At 37.5% G+C, this 16849-nt stretch overlaps 1 protein-coding gene across 1 annotated transcript in view; it reads left to right on the top strand.

Moving 5' to 3' along the window:
• Window positions 1–16849, top strand: part of BLTP1 (bridge-like lipid transfer protein family member 1) — a 166732-nt gene that overhangs the window by 35343 nt on the left and 114540 nt on the right. The window contains exons 14-22 of the mRNA XM_081091830.1: window positions 1895–1986; window positions 3753–3870; window positions 6745–6900; window positions 7133–7230; window positions 8859–9037; window positions 9204–9310; window positions 10435–10643; window positions 13519–13746; window positions 14759–14896. Of these exons, the coding sequence (XP_080947956.1) occupies window positions 1895–1986; window positions 3753–3870; window positions 6745–6900; window positions 7133–7230; window positions 8859–9037; window positions 9204–9310; window positions 10435–10643; window positions 13519–13746; window positions 14759–14896 (1325 nt within the window). The remainder of the gene's footprint in view (window positions 1–1894; window positions 1987–3752; window positions 3871–6744; window positions 6901–7132; window positions 7231–8858; window positions 9038–9203; window positions 9311–10434; window positions 10644–13518; window positions 13747–14758; window positions 14897–16849) is intronic.

Genomic DNA, 16849 nt, shown 5'->3' with positions numbered 1-16849 from the left:
AGTACCTGGTTTGTGGTTCATGGCCAGTAATTGACTGAATGGCTAATAGTCTTTGTTTCAGGTAATAATAGTAGATTTTTGTCAGGGAGTAAACTGGGTACTTTGAACAGCAAAACTTTAAGAAAGGAGACGGTTTCATATTTCAAATATTAAATAAGGCCCTGATAGCTATAGTTTCATCTGAGCTGAAATAATCTAATTCATTATGCACTTAAAATTTGGCTCTGATAGAAGTTAATCAACAACATGACTACTTTGTGTTAAATTGACCAAATATTATATAGCTGTCTTCATTTTTTCTGCCTCTCATCCTCTTATTACATTTGTAATTGAGAGTAATTAAAATGAAATTCTTCTCTATGCAGTTTCTTGAGCATGCAGAGAATAGCAACTTACCCATATTTTTAAATTACTAACCAGCAATGTTATGATTGCTAAACAGAGAGTAATTTTTATACTATTCTTGACTCTCTGTGCTTGTGCCTGCCACTCACTGGATTAATTGTGTCCATAAAGAGGGAACAATTGGGGTTGCCCACTGAGATAATTAACTGAAAAAGTGGCTGAGAGAGTATGTCTTTTCCCTGTAACCTCTGTGCTGTTTTAGTGAAGAACAAAACCTTATTTTAGCTAGTTCTAAGAGAATAATCCTACTGTGTCTTGAAGCAGGTTCTCTAGGACAGGTAGATTCAGTGTAGTCAATTGAAAAGAAGCATCTCTTAGGATAGCCTTAATTACCAGTCTGTACCAGGGAAAAGGCAGTTGGGATTGCACAAAATTGAGAAGGGTTCATCTGAGGGAGTGTTGCTACCATTTGAAACTGATGATGCACATAGGAAGTAAGATTTATACAAACAATTTGTACACAATTATTGGTGCACTAGGTGAAGGGCCCCCTGAGGGCTGTTGGGTTTGGAGCACACCTATTAGGAATTCATGGGAAGAGCCCCAGCACACAGGCTATGGAACTCAGAGTGAGGGAAGGGTCTAAGGAAAGGCTGGATGGGGTCTTTGGTCAAAGTGAGGTGGCTTTTTTAAAAAAAAATTTTTTTATTGATTTCAGAGGGAAAGGGAGAGGGTGAGAGAGATAAAAACATCAATGATGAAAGAATGCCCCCTGCATGCCCCCAACCGGGGATCGAACCCACAACCTGGGCATGTGCCCTCAACCAGAATTGAAACTAGGACCCGTCAGTCCTCAGGCCGAAGCTCTATCCACTGAGCCAAACTGGCTAGGGCAAGATGAGGTGGTTTTTAAGCATTTTCTGAGCGGGAAATAGGCTTAGGTCTGAGACAAGAACAAAATAGAACTCAAATACATGTACAACTTTTTTCAGAGATTCAGGTGCTTGGAAAAAAATAAAAAAGCCCAGAGCAGAATGCATGTTGGAGTAGCCATATAATAATGATCACAGAGTTCATGCTTCTGGAAGGGCAGCCCATCCAGAAAAGAAGTGATATACTCTGAGCTGCTGCTTTTGTTCAGAACAGGCTGCATGGTTTGGTGTAACTGTCACTGTATAAGGAAGAGCTGTTGTACAGAAACTGTCATTGTATAAGGAGTGGTTGAAAAAGATGAAAATAGGTATGCTGGAGTTAGTGGAAGAAGAGAGGACATGGGAGCCATTTTAAATAGTTCAAAACTGTCATTTAGAGAACAGAATTGTAGTTTTGCACTAGAAAGCAAGTCATGATAGACATTATATGAATATGAAACTTTCTTCCCTCAGAGGTGGACATTTGAGAAAGGTCACCTATGTGGTTGCAAGCTCCCTCCCCATCATTGGGGTATATTTAAATAACAACTGACCACCACATTTCAGGGATTTCTTCTTTGGGTTGTGGTGCGATTTATTTCCAGTAGATTCTTAATTTTTATGTTTTCACTTATTAGGTTACACTCCTGCAATTAAAGGACAACTGTTACATGTTGATGCCACTACCAGCATGCAGTACCGGACCCTGTTAGAAGCAGAAATGCTAGCGGTAAGTCTGGGGCATATGAAGATATATATAGGTGCATAAAATATAAATTTGGTTTTAATTTTTTAATATAAAATTGTAATGACCAAGAAGTCATCAAATGGTCCATCTTCTTATTCAAGAACCACCAGGTGTTCTTTGGCCCTAATTTGGAAAGAGAAGTAGATTCCCAGTGATGTAGAATCCCTGGCACTCTCTGTTATTCTGCTCCTAGTATGGGGGATCTAAACAAAGGCAATTAAATGTGGGGTTTTGGCCTTTAAAAATATGAACAGTTGTTAGGATATTGTTTTTAAACTTCACTGTATGGCTAGACTAATTCTCTCCAATGTTGTAAATAAGATTGTGGGTTTTTTTTAAAAAAAGGAATTACTTTAAAAATATGTATATTTTTATTGATTTCAAAGAGGAAGGGAGAGGGAGAGAGAGTTAGACAGGTCAATAATGAGAGAGAATCATTGATCAGCTGCCTCCTGCCCACAACTGGGCATGTGCTCTGACCAGGAATCGAACCGTGTCCTCCTAGTTTGTAGGTTGATGCTCAACCACTTAGCCACACCAGCTGGGCAGATTGTTTTTTGTTTTTTAATATATTTTTATTGACTTCAGAGAGGAAGGGAGAGGGAGATAGAAACATCAATGATGAGAGAGAATCATTGATTGGCTGCCTCCTGCACGCCTCCTTATTGGGGATCAAGCCTGCAACCCAGGCGTCTTCCCTGATCGGAATTGAACCTGGGACCCTGTGGTCCACAGGCTAATGCTCTATCCACTGAGCCAAATCAGCTAGGGCTGTTTTTGTTGTTGTTGTTTTTTACTATATGTTTTCTGGCCCCTTTGGATTCTTTCTCAGGGTTTAATAATTCATTCTGCTTTTTACTTGATGAATAAGGTGAAAGGAAGAAAATCTTAATACCCTGGATTGCTGCATAGTACAAAGAGAAAAAATAAGGAAGTACTTATGACCAAAATTTTAGATTGGGGACTCAGTAATCAGGCAGATAATTATTTTTTGTTAGGATCAACAACAATAACAACAATAATAGAAGCCAATGGCTGATAATCAGAGAGGATTCTTTTACCCAGTATTATATTAGTCGGTCCTTAATTGTTTGCCTAAACAAGCTATTTACATGATATATATCTAAATTAAGAGGAAGCGTTTGCAATTAACCAAGAATATATTGAGTACCATAAATGTATATTCAACTGGCATATTCAGCATTTTAATGATTGCTGAGCTCTAACTGATAAGTACTGCTGTGCAAAATTGCTGGTCTTAATCAAGCAGCTCTTGCCTTTGCAGAATTGTCCAGCTTTGGCAGGTGGAATACAGACCTGTAACCATCACGCTGTCAAATGGGAACCCAGGAGGCTCTGGGGCCAGACTTGTGTGTGACAGTATCCGTTGCATACACTCTCTGCGCCCGAACCTCTCACTGACCAGGTTGGGCATGCAGAGGAGTTAAGGGTGTTTGCTGTTATTCTGAGTTTAACTCGGGTACAGTGTTGAAACTGTAACCTGATGGTTCCTCAAAAAAAATTTTTTTTTTTTACCACCTCATGTCTTAGTATTTCAAGGAACTGGATATAACCATGGCTACTGACCTTCAGCCACAGCATTATTAAAATCTCAAAGGGACCTTCTGTTCTGCTCAGTAGGAAAATAGGTTTTCATTACTCACCAGTGTGTGTGAGTTTATTTCTGATGCTCTTCACATTGGGTCACATTTTAAACTCTAACATTTTGCCTTGACATTGATTTTCAGTTCCACATCATTGCCAGCTACCCCCGAGTATGGAACATGCCCCAGACGTGGCAGTGTGAATTAGAGGTATATAAAGCCACCTACCACTTCATCTTTGCACAGAAGAACTTCTTCACAGGTAATTTTCTAATGAAAAAAAAAATGCAGTGAGATTCATTATAGGGAACTGCTTTCTAGTCATGTGAGTTTTACTTTTAGATTCAGCCTGGGGATTTGATGACACAATTCAAACTTTTTTACTTTCACACTTTTGGGGCCAAGAAGATCAAAGGGAAAATTTAAATATAGATATCTTGTGCTCTCTTCCTACACAAAAAAGGAAAATATGAACCCAAAATTGAGCTAAAAAAAAGAACCCATCTTAGGCTGGGCTGGTACTTTGATTCGGTCTAGTGGGGAGTATGATGGGGAAGGTGAATCAATTTATCTTCCTGAATTAGGCATCAGCATGCCTTCATGGTTTTGTTTCGATTATTGTAATCTACAAACAGTATATTCAAATAGTCAAAATGCTATGTTTGTATTGGGAGCCCCTACTTTCTTCTTGGCATGGACAATTTAGTTGGTGTTGTCATTAGTCAGAAAATTCCTTCATTTGTTGCAGCATATTACAATAGCTACTCATATTTATTTCCTGAGTATGCAAACATGTCTTGGTCTCTGAGTAACATAAATATTTCTGTATGAAAATAAGTTACGTTTATTGAGACTTCCTGTGACAAGTTTAGCTAAACAGAGTTGGTCTGATTTGTCAGGGTTGGTGGCTGTCCCAGAGCACCTAATATTTGCTTGATTGATTGCTACAATCCTTCTCCCTCCCCCCCTCCCTCCCTCCTTCCCTTTCTCCCTCCCTCCCTCCCCCCCTTCCTTCCTTCCTTCCTTCCTTCCTTCCTTCCTTCCTTCCTTCCTTCCTTCCTTCCTTCCTTCCTTCCTTCTATTCCTCTATCACTAGTTAGTAGAAGAGACATTTAAGAACAATTATTCAAATAGAGACCCTGTGCTCTCTCTATAGTATGATGCTGTTATTCAAGATGGTTAGAGTTTTCCTTCAGAAGAGAGGGTAGCAAAGTGTATTTATTTTAGATAAGATGAATACTTTGAGTAAAAGTGCAGAATCAGAAACGTTTCTGAGAGAGAAAAGTGATAAAATCAGCTGGATGAATGATGAATTTGTATTGTGGAGTTGGTTAGTTCCAGAGATGGCTTTTGGGCATCTCCCAGCTGCTAGATATTGTGTTACAGAATAGTTAGAAGGTAGGGATGTGTCCCATTTGTTAGGTAAGATGGCATGTAGAAGTAAGTAGAGATACTATAAGGTATGGTGAACTACTGTGTTTGCTTGTTAAATTAAACAAAAATACAGTTAAGGTAAAATTAATAAGTGGAATTTTCTCTATTCATAGACCAAGTTAATAGCCATATGCCTTTTGTTGTTGACAAATTCTACATGTTACTATTATTAATTTAAATTATTATAACTTTTGATGTTAAATGTATTATTTTATTAAGAGGAATTTCTAATATCTTGCACAAACTTATGTACATTGAATTTTAAATGAGTTCCTATGATATTATATGAGATAAATTTGATTTCTGATATCATTATTGAATCTAATATTTTTTAGTATAAATTTCCATTAAAATTAAAAAAAATTCTTTAAGTATTTAATTTTACCTATTAATATTATTATAATATATTTTTTAATCCTCACCTGAGGATATTTTTTCCATTGATTTTTAGAGAGAGTAGAAGGGAGAGGGAGAGACAGAAACACCAATGTGCGAAAGACACATCGATTGGTTGCCTCCCGCATGCCCCCCGACCAGGTCTGGGAGCCTGCAACTGAAGTACATGCCCTTGACTAGAATTGAACCTGGGACCCTTCAGTCCACAGGCCAGTGCTGTATCCACTGAGCCAAACTGGCTAGAGCTACCTATTATTATTATTATTATTATTATTATTATTATTATTTTGTAATCCTCACCCAAGGAGTGAGGAATATTTTTTCCATTGGATTTTAGAGAGAGTGGAAGGAGTGGTGGGGGAGAGAGAGAGAAAGAGAAACATCAACGTAAGGAGCTTTTATCTATTGAGGTTAAAATAAAGATACCAAAGGATAGGTACACTAATTGTAGGAACACAATTTTGAAATGAACAACCAGACCATACAAATTAGCAGTACAACAAATCAACAAAAATAACTGACTGTAAATTCTTAGAAGGCCAAGTCTGTGTTTTGTTCACCAGAGTCTAGAACAGAGTCTAACACACAATAGACACTCTGTTGGTATTTGTTTAATGAATAAAACAACAGGAAAAATGGTCAACCCTATTACACTTAAGAAATTAAATTAAATGAGGTGGCATCTTCCAGTTACCAGTTATCAAGCTGCCCTTCCCCCACCCCCCAAAAAAGAGACAGAAATGGGGAGGGAGAGAAAAAGATAAAAAGAAATATACAGCCCAGTTGGGGTGGCTCAGTGATTGAGGGTCAACCTATGAACCAGGAGGTCAGAGGTTCAATTCCTAGTCAGGGTACATGCCCAGCTTGCAGGCTCAATCCCAGTAGGGGGTGTGCAGGAGGCAGCCAATCAGTGATTCTCTCTCATCATTGATGTTTCTCTCTCTCTCCCTCTCCTTTCCTCCCTGAAATCAATAAAAATATATTAAAAAAATATATAGGAGAGAGTACAACGAAATAGTCGAGCATACATTTCTCATAGGAGGATATAAGATAGTATAAAATCTACATAGAAAAAAAACCAGAAGGAAATGTATCCTCAGTGTTGGATGTGTGGGTAGTGAATAACAGATGATGTTTTCCTCTTTAATCTTCTACAGTTTCTTTAATCACCTTTTAATATTTCAGGATAAGAGTTCTTTTTAGTTATAAATGAAAAATAGATTTTTGACTGGTGTTAGAATTTTTACAATTTGTTTTCTGAATTTCACTTAATTTTAATTTCTGTCTCCCATCCTGATAACTTTAGATTTAATTCAAGACTGGTCTAGTGATAATGCTCCAGATATTTTTTCATTTGTTCCATATACATGGAATTTTAAAATCATGTTTCATCAATTTGAAATGATTTGGGCTGCTAATCAACACAACTGGATTGACTGTTCCACTAAACAACAGGAAAATGGTAAGAACTTTAAAAAAATTAGGTTGAGTATTTTGTTCATTAAGACAAATACCAACAAATTGATATTGATTGTATAGTTGTGATAGATACTGGAATTTTCCCCATTATTTTGTGAGACTCTCAGAGAAATATTTCAGAGTTTGTATTGGACTAAACATATAGACTAAATTTAATTTTGTTTAGGTTTAAAAGTTTATTGACGTTAAATGAATTTTTTTTTCTTTTTTTGTAGTATATCTGGCAGCCTGTGGAGAAACACTAAATATTGATTTCTCTTTACCGTTTACCGACTTCGTTCCAGTTACATGTAATACCAAGTTCTCCCTAAGAGTACGTATAGTTGGATGCATTGTTTATCCCACAAAGTTTGTTAGTAAGTTGGATTTCCCAAAGCTTATCTTTATTTCTACCCCCGCCCCCCTTCTCAGCCCCCCACCCCCACCTCATCCCTCTACCTCTGTTCCCTGGCCACCTGGAAGTAGTTCAGCTTTCCTCCGTTGTTCACTAATGTTTGTGGCACAGAATGGCCCTTGTCCCTCTTTTGTAGTTGACTATAGTGTTCTGCCATTCCCCTGAGTTTTCCAGCTTTCCCTAAGAAGTGGGGCAATAAAGAAACAATTCCGAGTTGATTATTTCTTAACCTTTGAGGCTGATCTATGTTCTTTTAAGCACCCATTCTAGCTCTAATGTTTACTATGTCTATGCACTAGATTTTATACTTCCCTATATGTCATTCCTCATTGTAATCACCTACAAACTCAAGCAATAGCCACAAATACCTTTCTTATTTTTATCTAAAAGCCAGCTCATATGCAGTCAGAATTTTGTGGAACGCCTAGTTTTAGGGCACAAGCAGTCAGTAGTCGTTGTAGTATTGATGGAGGTTCTGTGATAAAAAATAACAACAATAATAAAATCAGCTAATACCTGTTAATCATTTTGTATGTGCCAGACACTATTTCCAGTGCTCATCTGTAGTCACTCATTTTATTCTGAGAACAACCCTCTTGAGGCAGGTGTTATTATTATCTGCATTTATGGAGTAGGAGACTGAGGAGCTGAGTTTAGTAACTAGTTATGTAGCTAGTGAGTGGCTGAGGTGGAATTTGAACCCAGGGAACAAAGCTTAGGGTTCTATTCTTTTAAGCACTCTACTGTGCTGCTTATTAAGAAACTATGCATCAGGATGAAAAAGATTAGGGAACCTACTAATAAAAGGACAGAAGTGAAGCTGAATGAAGATCCTTTGATATACCAATTCAGAATTCCTAAAAGCCAATTGAAGAATCAAGAGTTATTAGAATTAAAAGAGACAATCATGTTTTAAAAATTAATAAAAATACAGAACATATTTCACTTGAGCTTATATTAGTGAGACAATTTTTTATTTTTTACTGAATTATATGTGAAATATCCATGTATACCCATTGAAGATATCTTTTTTTTGTTTTTGTTTTTTGTTAATCCTCACCTGAGGATATTTTTCCCCATAGATTTTTAGACAGAGTGGAAGGGATGGGGAGAGACAGGGTGAGAAACATTGATGTGAGAGACACATAGATTGGTTGCCTCCTGCATAGGATTGAGCCTGCAACTGAGGTTTGTGCCCTTGATCAGAATCAAACCTAGGATCCTTCAGTCTGTGGGCCGACACTTGATCCACTGAACTAAATCAGCTAGGGCTGAAGATAATCTTTTTACTGTTTTGTGGAAACTATGATGTTTATTATCCTGACTTTTTTCTCAATATTGTAATCAGAATTTAGTTTTACTCTGTAAAATCTTACTCCAGTTATTCATCTGACTGTTCAGTGTTACATCTGCCATTTGGAATTTATGGTTTCTTTTAAAAAAAAATTATTCTCAAGATTATTATGGAGAGGTTTGGCTGTAAATAGTATCTTAACATGTTTATGTACCTATTTTATTACTGTGGGTTATTATAAATTATTTTTTAGGGAGAAGACGTTGATCTTCATCTGTTCCTACCAGATTGTCACCCTAGTAAATATTCATTATTTATGCTGGTAAAGAATTGCCACCCAAATAAAATGACTCATGACACTGGTCTTCCTGCTGAGTGTCAGAGCAGCCAGAAAACAGTTAAACCCAAATGGAGGAACCTTACTCAAGAAAAGTGAGTACCTAACAGGAATGACTTAAGTATTTTGTGTTTCTATGTGGAGAAACTGTTCTTCAGAGTCTTTCCAAGAATAATAATAACTTTGATTATCTGTACCTATTGTATGTATATAATGAAAGGAGTAAGTACCTGACTAGAACTTTATTCTTTACTCTTAAAGGGCTGGTTGGGTTGAATGTTGGACTGTTCCAAGTGTCATGCTTACAATCGATTATACATGGCATCCAGTTTACCCACAGAAAGCAGATGAGCAGCTAAAACAATCATGTAAGTGTTTTTTATATAATTTGTACTTTAAAACATCTGGTGTTATGACTGATAATCATCAAAGATACAAAAAAAATGCATTTGTTCTTTTGACATAATTGTATACATTAAAATCTTTTAAGGATTTTGGTGTAATTATAGCTAACTTTTATTGAGCATTTTCTATGTATTAATTAGTAGGCCAAGCTGTTTCCTGGCTTGCATTATCTCATTTGATCCTTACAACAACTATGAGCTAGATATTGACATTCTTTTTTTTTTTTTTAAATATATTTTATTGATTTTTTACAGAGAGGAAGGGAGAGGGATAGAGAGTTAGAAACATCCATCAGCTGCCTCCTGCACACCCCCTACTGGAGATGTGCCCGCAACCAAGGTACATGCCCTTGACCGGAATCAAACCTGGGACCCTTCAGTCCACAGGTCGACGCTCTATTCACTGAGCCAAACCGGTCAGGGCTTGACATTCTTATTATCATTGTAGAGTTGAGGAAATATGCTCAGAAAAAGCAATTATCTAATTTTCTCAGGTCTGTCCCTCTAGAAGCAGCAGAGCTGAAATAACAACAATGTGTATGTCAAACTACATATTTAAAGTACTTGATTTTGTGAAGTGTTAGTTTCTTTAATGCATTTGATAACTATCATAGTTATCCTGAAGCTTATGCGCCTTATAATTGGGGTCCAAAATGGAATTAGAGTCAAGTGATTATTCCTTTGTATTATTCCAGTGAGTTACGTTTTAAAGAATAATTTTCAAAATTGTTCTTATGTATGGAGCTTGGTAACATCGCACTGTATTTGAATAGCTGTTTAAAGGAAAACCAGTGTACTTTAATGCCCAAGAATAATTAAAGCCTAATCATGACCCAAATTTATGTTGCAGGGACTTGATGTTAACAGGAATTTTTCATTGAGTCTGTGCAGTCTGATTCATGTATTTCTGCACATATTTCAATGAAGTCTGTTCTATTTTACATTCTTAATTATTAGTTTTTCAGGTTTGTTTTCATTTATGCTATATGTATTATATCAGAGTTAATTGCTTTTGTATTTGCCTTGAAGAATTTCTAAGAGGCCCTTTCCTCCCTTCACCAAACTTTTTGTTTCCGAATTTATCCCAGTGTCAGAAATGGAAGAAACAATGCTGTCTGTGTTGAGGCCATCCCAGAAGACGTCAGACCGAGTCATTTCTTCTCCCTCTACTTCTTCCCGCCCACCTGTTGACCCCTCCGAGCTGCCACCTGATAAACTGCATGTGGAGATGGAACTTTCCCCAGACTCTCAGATAACTCTCTATGGGCCGCTATTAAATGCTTTTTTTTGTATAAAGGTATGATTTTTTTAAAAGAACTTGCATATTTTTAGATATATGTAAAGCAGTTAATATCTAATTGAAATTGAGACCATTTGCAATAGCCAGTTGGATGATTTCAAGTGTTGAGAATATATTATATATGTTGAGAATAGATTATATAATAAAAGTCTAATATGCTAAGTGTCTGGTCATCTGTTCAACCAATCAAAGCATAATATGCTAATGATATGCTAAGGCACTCAACTGTTCGCTATGACATGAACTGACCACCTGGGGGCAGATGCTTTGACAGGTAGGTTAGCTTGCTGCTGGGGTTCAGCTCATCGAGACTGAGAGAGATAGGACAGACATGCCCTGGAGCTCTCTCTCAGCCCCTCCCCCAGCTGGCCCCACCCCCGATGGACCCCCATTGGGGCAGGCCAGCCAGACCCCATCTGTGCACGAATTTGTGAACTGGGCCTCTAGCGTGTGTGTGTGTGTGTGTGTGTGTGTGTGTGTGTGTGTGTGTGTGTGGCCCGGTGCATGACATTCGTGCACTGGGAGGGGGGGCTTCCCCTCAACCTGGCCTGCGCCTGGGGAGCGCGACCTAAGCCAACAGTTGGACATCCCCCGAGGGGTCTTTAGTGCTGCCGCTGCTGCACTCACCAGCCATGAGCCCGGCTTCTGGCTGAGCAGCGCCCCCTCTGTGGGAGCGCACTGACCACCAGGGGGCAGCTCCTGCTTTGAGCATCTGCCCCCTGGTGATCAGTGTGTGTCATAGCAACTGGTTGTTCTGCTGTTTGGTCAATTTGCATATTAGCCTTTTATTTATAGGATAGTGTAGATAGTACTAGACTCAATTATAAAATTATTTATTAAAGTAGTGTACTCTTCAATTTATCATTATTTTGAGCATTTAGCATGTTCTAGGAGTTGTGCTAGCTGCTAGAGATAGAAATATTATTGCATCTGCTCTCAAGGAGAAAAGTTAGGAGGGTTAAAGCAGGACAGACGTGTGGAAAAACTTTAACACATTCTACTTAATGCAGTAAGTATAAGTTAATCTCTTATCTGAGGGGAATTGGTACTAGGAAAAGTCTACTTCAAGTGAAACCATTAAAAATGGACTTTATTTCATGGTAATTAATCAAAGGTTTGTTTGGAGCTCCATCTTAACATTTGAAGCAAATATATGTAAGTAAGTTTATTTCAGAATATCACAAATTTAGGTTCTGAAGAAATATGCACTTATTTTTTGAGTAAGGACTAAATCAAGTGTTAATTAATTTTGGTATAATTCTTTCACTAAAATTAAATGACTACAGTATGAGAGCACTTAGACGTTGTTGTCTTTAACATGCTTATGAAGAGAGGCTACTTTAAGAACAATAGGTGAGGACTTTATCCGTTTTCTAGATGTCTCTCTTATCCTTTTGATATTCAGCTCATACTTTTAAAAAGTCACCAGAAGTCATCAATAATTTTTACTGATTTACTCTTCTGCATAGGTAATTAAGCCTTCCAGATCCTCACTTAGCACTGAGAGTTTTACTGGAGACTTGAGCAGTTATCCAGTGAAACTGACATTCTTATTATCATGAAATTTTGCATTTTCCCAAGATTTTTCAAATTCATGTTGGCTGTTTACTACATCTGACAACCAAAGAGAGACTAATTATCCAAACCCTAATAGTCACGGGCAGTGGCGTTCCGTGTGTGAGTCTAGTTTCATCAGTGCTTCCTTACACACTCCCTTTTGTGGTCTCATTGCTGCAGAGGCTGGGATAGCGAATGCTTAGCTAGCAGAACCTGTAACACACAAGGTTCTGGGAAGGTTTGGGATGGTTAAGGCTGGTCAGGGAAATACAGTCAAGATTTGCTAGCCAAGACTGGGAGGAGAAGTGCTAATTGAATGGTTTAGAAGGTACTTGAAATCTCATGTCAAGCAGATTCTAAGTAGGACCTGTATTATTTAGAGGCAGGAAACAGAAGAAAAAGCACTGGTGTTGTGAGTCAGTAGTTTGGGATTTTTATAGTCCAGGCACTATATGAAAAGATAGTAATTGACCTGATGTCTGGAATCTTAGCCAGAAAACAAATGTCAATAACCAGAATGCAGAATTTACCAAACATTGACTTGTTTCTAATATAGTTAACAGTGTTAACAGGAATATTTTAACAACTTTTGATTAATACTGACAGATCAAATAGACAAAATACAAAATAAATGGGAAGAAAAATATTTTAATTAAAAATAAAATTTGATGAAAAGAAACAGAATATTATTAGTAGTGGGAACACTAATTAATGCATAAGAAACCAGGATGAACTATGTGAAAGGAAGTTTTGGTAACTGTTTTATAACATGTTTTGTCAGCAATAACCAAAATTGGACATTCTTATTAAACTGTTAAAACATTCCTGATAAATATTCCAACTGGAATATATGAATTGTAGTATTTAGCTAGTTGGATGTAGCCAAATTGATTTTCAGTGAAGTGATCTGCTTCCCCCAAAGGATGTCTCTGAGTATTATTTCCTCTGCACTCTGAGAAGTACAGTTGACAACTGTTGAACCTTATAAATCTCCAAAGATTTCTTCTAAGATGTAGGTTGCAAGTTTTTGCTCTAATTAGAGGTGGTATTATCATGAAGCTTTACTACATAAACTTCTGTAACTTTTTGTTTGTTTGTTTGTTTTTTGCTATAGAATATTTATTTGATAAGCAGCCAAGTAAGCATATGTCTTAAATATGTGTATCCTTTTTTCCATTTTTAAGGAAACAGACCAGATGCTTTTAATAAAATAAAATAGGTTAGGGAGATGCTTAGTTTACAAACTTTAGGCTGTAAGGTGAAAAGTTATTGTTACATATCTCTTTTGATAGCCATTTGTTCTTAATATTTATAGGAAAACTATTTTGGGGAAGATGACATGTATATGGATTTTGAAGAGGTTATTTCAAGTCCGGTTCTGTCTCTGTCAACATCATCCAGCTCTGGATGGACTGCAGTCGGAATGGAAGGTGATAGAAAGGAAAACGAAAGTTCAGCCAAGTCAATTCATCCTCTGTCCTTGCGTCCTTGGGATATTACCGTGCTTGTGAATTTGTACAAAGTTCATGGGCGTCTGCCTATTGTAAGTGTTTACTTATCAAAATAGTCTGGAATATCATGTGAAATTCACCCAGCATAGGAAACTGTATATGTGCACACACATATAACTATAGAAAAATTCAGATTAAAAACGTCTAAATTTATCCTTTTATCTCTATAAAGCTAGCTTATTTTCTTCAGAATGTGATTACTTGCTCATTTATAATTTTAGTCTTCCTCCTTTCACTTGTGTTTCTTCTTTGTTGTTCTGTGTAACTTCAGAACATTTGACATGTTTATAGTTAGCTTGAAGGATATTCTAGGATTTTACATTTTGTTAAGTCTTCATCTCCAATTCCAGACCAGTTTGGGGCCTCATGGTGGACCTATTACAAAATCAAGATTCAAGCTTGACCCTGGAGGTGGAATTGTGCCCCTGCAGTTTCGGATCCAGCATTGAATCCTGGTTCACTCTAAGGATGACTTGTGGGCCTGTTGGGGCTGACATGGAACAGGATTATATTCCCCAAAGAACCCATGGCCATTGGATCCAGGCCAGATGTGGTGGGTGGCCCTGAGCTTTGGGCTGCCTACCGGCTGCATGTCATGTGCCTAGGGCTGCACAGCAGAGGCCACCTGTGTGCTTAGTGGACCTAATGTCCTTACTGTGGTTCCAGTAACTTGTGTTTGTCAGTAAAGCACTGTTTCTCTTTTTAAAATTCAAAATCTCCCCTGACTGGTTTGGCTCAGTGGATAGAGCGTCGGCCTGCGGACTCTGGGGTCCCAGGTTCGATTCCAGTCAAGGGCATGTACCTTGGTTGCTGGCACATCCCCAGTGGGGGGTGTGCAGGAGGCAGCTGATCGATGTTTCTCTCTCATCGATGTTTCTGACTCTCTATCCCTCTCCCGTCCTCTCTGTAAAAAAATCAATAGAATATATTTTTTAAAAAAAATTCAAAATCTCTTAATCATATAAATACAGTTTTTATTTTTTTGTACTTCCCTGGTCTTTGCCTTTTTCTGTATTTTGATTATGGGGTTTTGTTTGACTTTAGCACGGAACTGCCGATGGTCCTGAGTGTCCCACAGCTTTCTTGGAAAGACTGTGTTTTGAAATGAAAAAAGGATTTAGGGAGACCATGCTGCAGCTTGTGCTGTCACCCCTGAGTGTGTTCGTCAGTGACAACTATCAGGTAATGTGAAAGTGAGTCGTGTAGAGATTTAGAAATTTCTTGTTACTGTTTATAGGGTGAAAACAATGTGTTACATGGAGGCTACTGCTCTGTAAACTAGAAACTTTTCATTTAACCATAGTAAGAAGTTTTGTATGTGTGTATGGATGTATGAGAGTTTTCCAAGAATCTGTTTCATTATCTTTCCACTTTCCCTGTTTATGTGGTCCCAGACAATTATATATTATATCCATTGTTTTTAGAAATGTAAAGAAATACTTTATAACTTTCTCATTTATTTATGGAAGGGAAAAATGTAGAAATATTGGTGGATTCTGCTGACAATCACAACCTAAGTATTACTATCAACCAGTACCATAAATCTTCAAAACATGCATATCTCCATGGCCAATGATTTATTTTTTTCATCTGACATACCTACAGGATACTTTGTTAACGCTTTCACTGTATCCCTGGGGCTCTTTTGGAAGAGAGCCAATGATATTCATCAAATGGGAATAATTTATATTCCTGGGTAGATTGTCACTTCATAATTATTAATTTTTAATGACTGATGGCTTCTCTTTCTACCATTACTTTAGGGCTCTTCTCTACTTTTAGAAATATAAATGGATTAATACAAGGCCAGGGAAATATGTAAGTGGGAAGGTGAATCTGATACCTCAAGACTATCAATGGATAATAACTTACTGTGGAGTCTGTGTAGTAATTGATCATCTTGTTTCTAATAGCCTTCTCCCTTTTCACTGTTTTGCCATAAATGATTATATTTTTCTACATAGAATTTTAATTTATATTTTCATATATACACAATATACTACATGCTTCTTTTGCCACAAAATGTGCTTCCTTTTTAAAACTTTTATTTCAAAATAATAATAGAGTCACAGGAAATTGCAAAGTTAGTACAGTGAGTCCCCATATCCCCTTCCCCCAGTTTCCCCATGTTGACCTTGTTCATAATTATAGTGCAATATCAAAACCAGGAAGTTGACATTGGTGCAATGGGTGTGCATAGTTGTGTGTCTACTCACCCCATATAGATTGTCACTGAAATCAAGATGCAGCACTGTGCTATCATCAGAAAGATCTCACGTGCACAGCACTTTTATTTTAGCTTGCTGCAGGAACCTTAAAAACAACTCTTGTTCTTCTCTCTCTAATTAGCGGATCATTAGAATTGGTTGATTTTTATTTTTTTTTAATTCTGGGAGGTGAGTGTGCGGAGAGGAAACCCATCTCCTTGTTTTCAATCTATTGAGGAAATTAATAAAGGTGAAGGGAAGTGTCTCCTGATGGCTGAGTTCTGAGAATCTTAGGTAAATATTTGGTTTCTTATGAATACCTGATGACACTTGAACTTTTATTTCCATCACTACATTCTCAAAAGACTGGACCAGATATAAAAAAACATTTTATTGAGCTCATTATGAGAGGTCAAGTCCCACAGACTGGACTTCCCCACCCCTGATCTAAAGCGATGGATGGATTATTGTGTCAGGTTTAGGAAACTACACATTCTACTTCATGGTCATCTTATGACACATATTGGTTTCCTAGGCCTCCTGTGGCAAAGTATCCCACTTCGGGTCTTGAGACAACAGAAACTCATTCTCTCACAGTTCTGAGCCTAGAAGTCTGAAACCAGGTGCTGGTGGGCCATGGTCTCTCAGAAGGCTGCAGGAGAGAATATGCTTTGTCTCTTCCTAGCTTTTGCTGGTTGCTAGCCGTCCTTGGCATTACTTATCTTGTAGACACATCACTCAAGTTTTACTTCCATATTCATATGGCATTCATGTGTCTATGTGTTCCCAGTTTTCTCTTACTAAAACATGTGTAAGAAGGAATCCCTACTCCAGTGTAATCTCATTTTGACTTGATTGCATCTGCCAAGACCCTAGCCTGTGTCCAAATAAAGTCACATTCACAGGTACGTGGGCTCGGGACTTGAAC

Source organism: Myotis nattereri (genome assembly GCF_964212035.1).
Source record: "Myotis nattereri genome assembly, chromosome: 5".
NCBI classification, from domain to species: Eukaryota; Metazoa; Chordata; class Mammalia; order Chiroptera; family Vespertilionidae; genus Myotis; species Myotis nattereri.
Note: the sequence above shows the minus strand (reverse complement) of the source record. Positions and strands in the feature narration are given on the sequence as shown.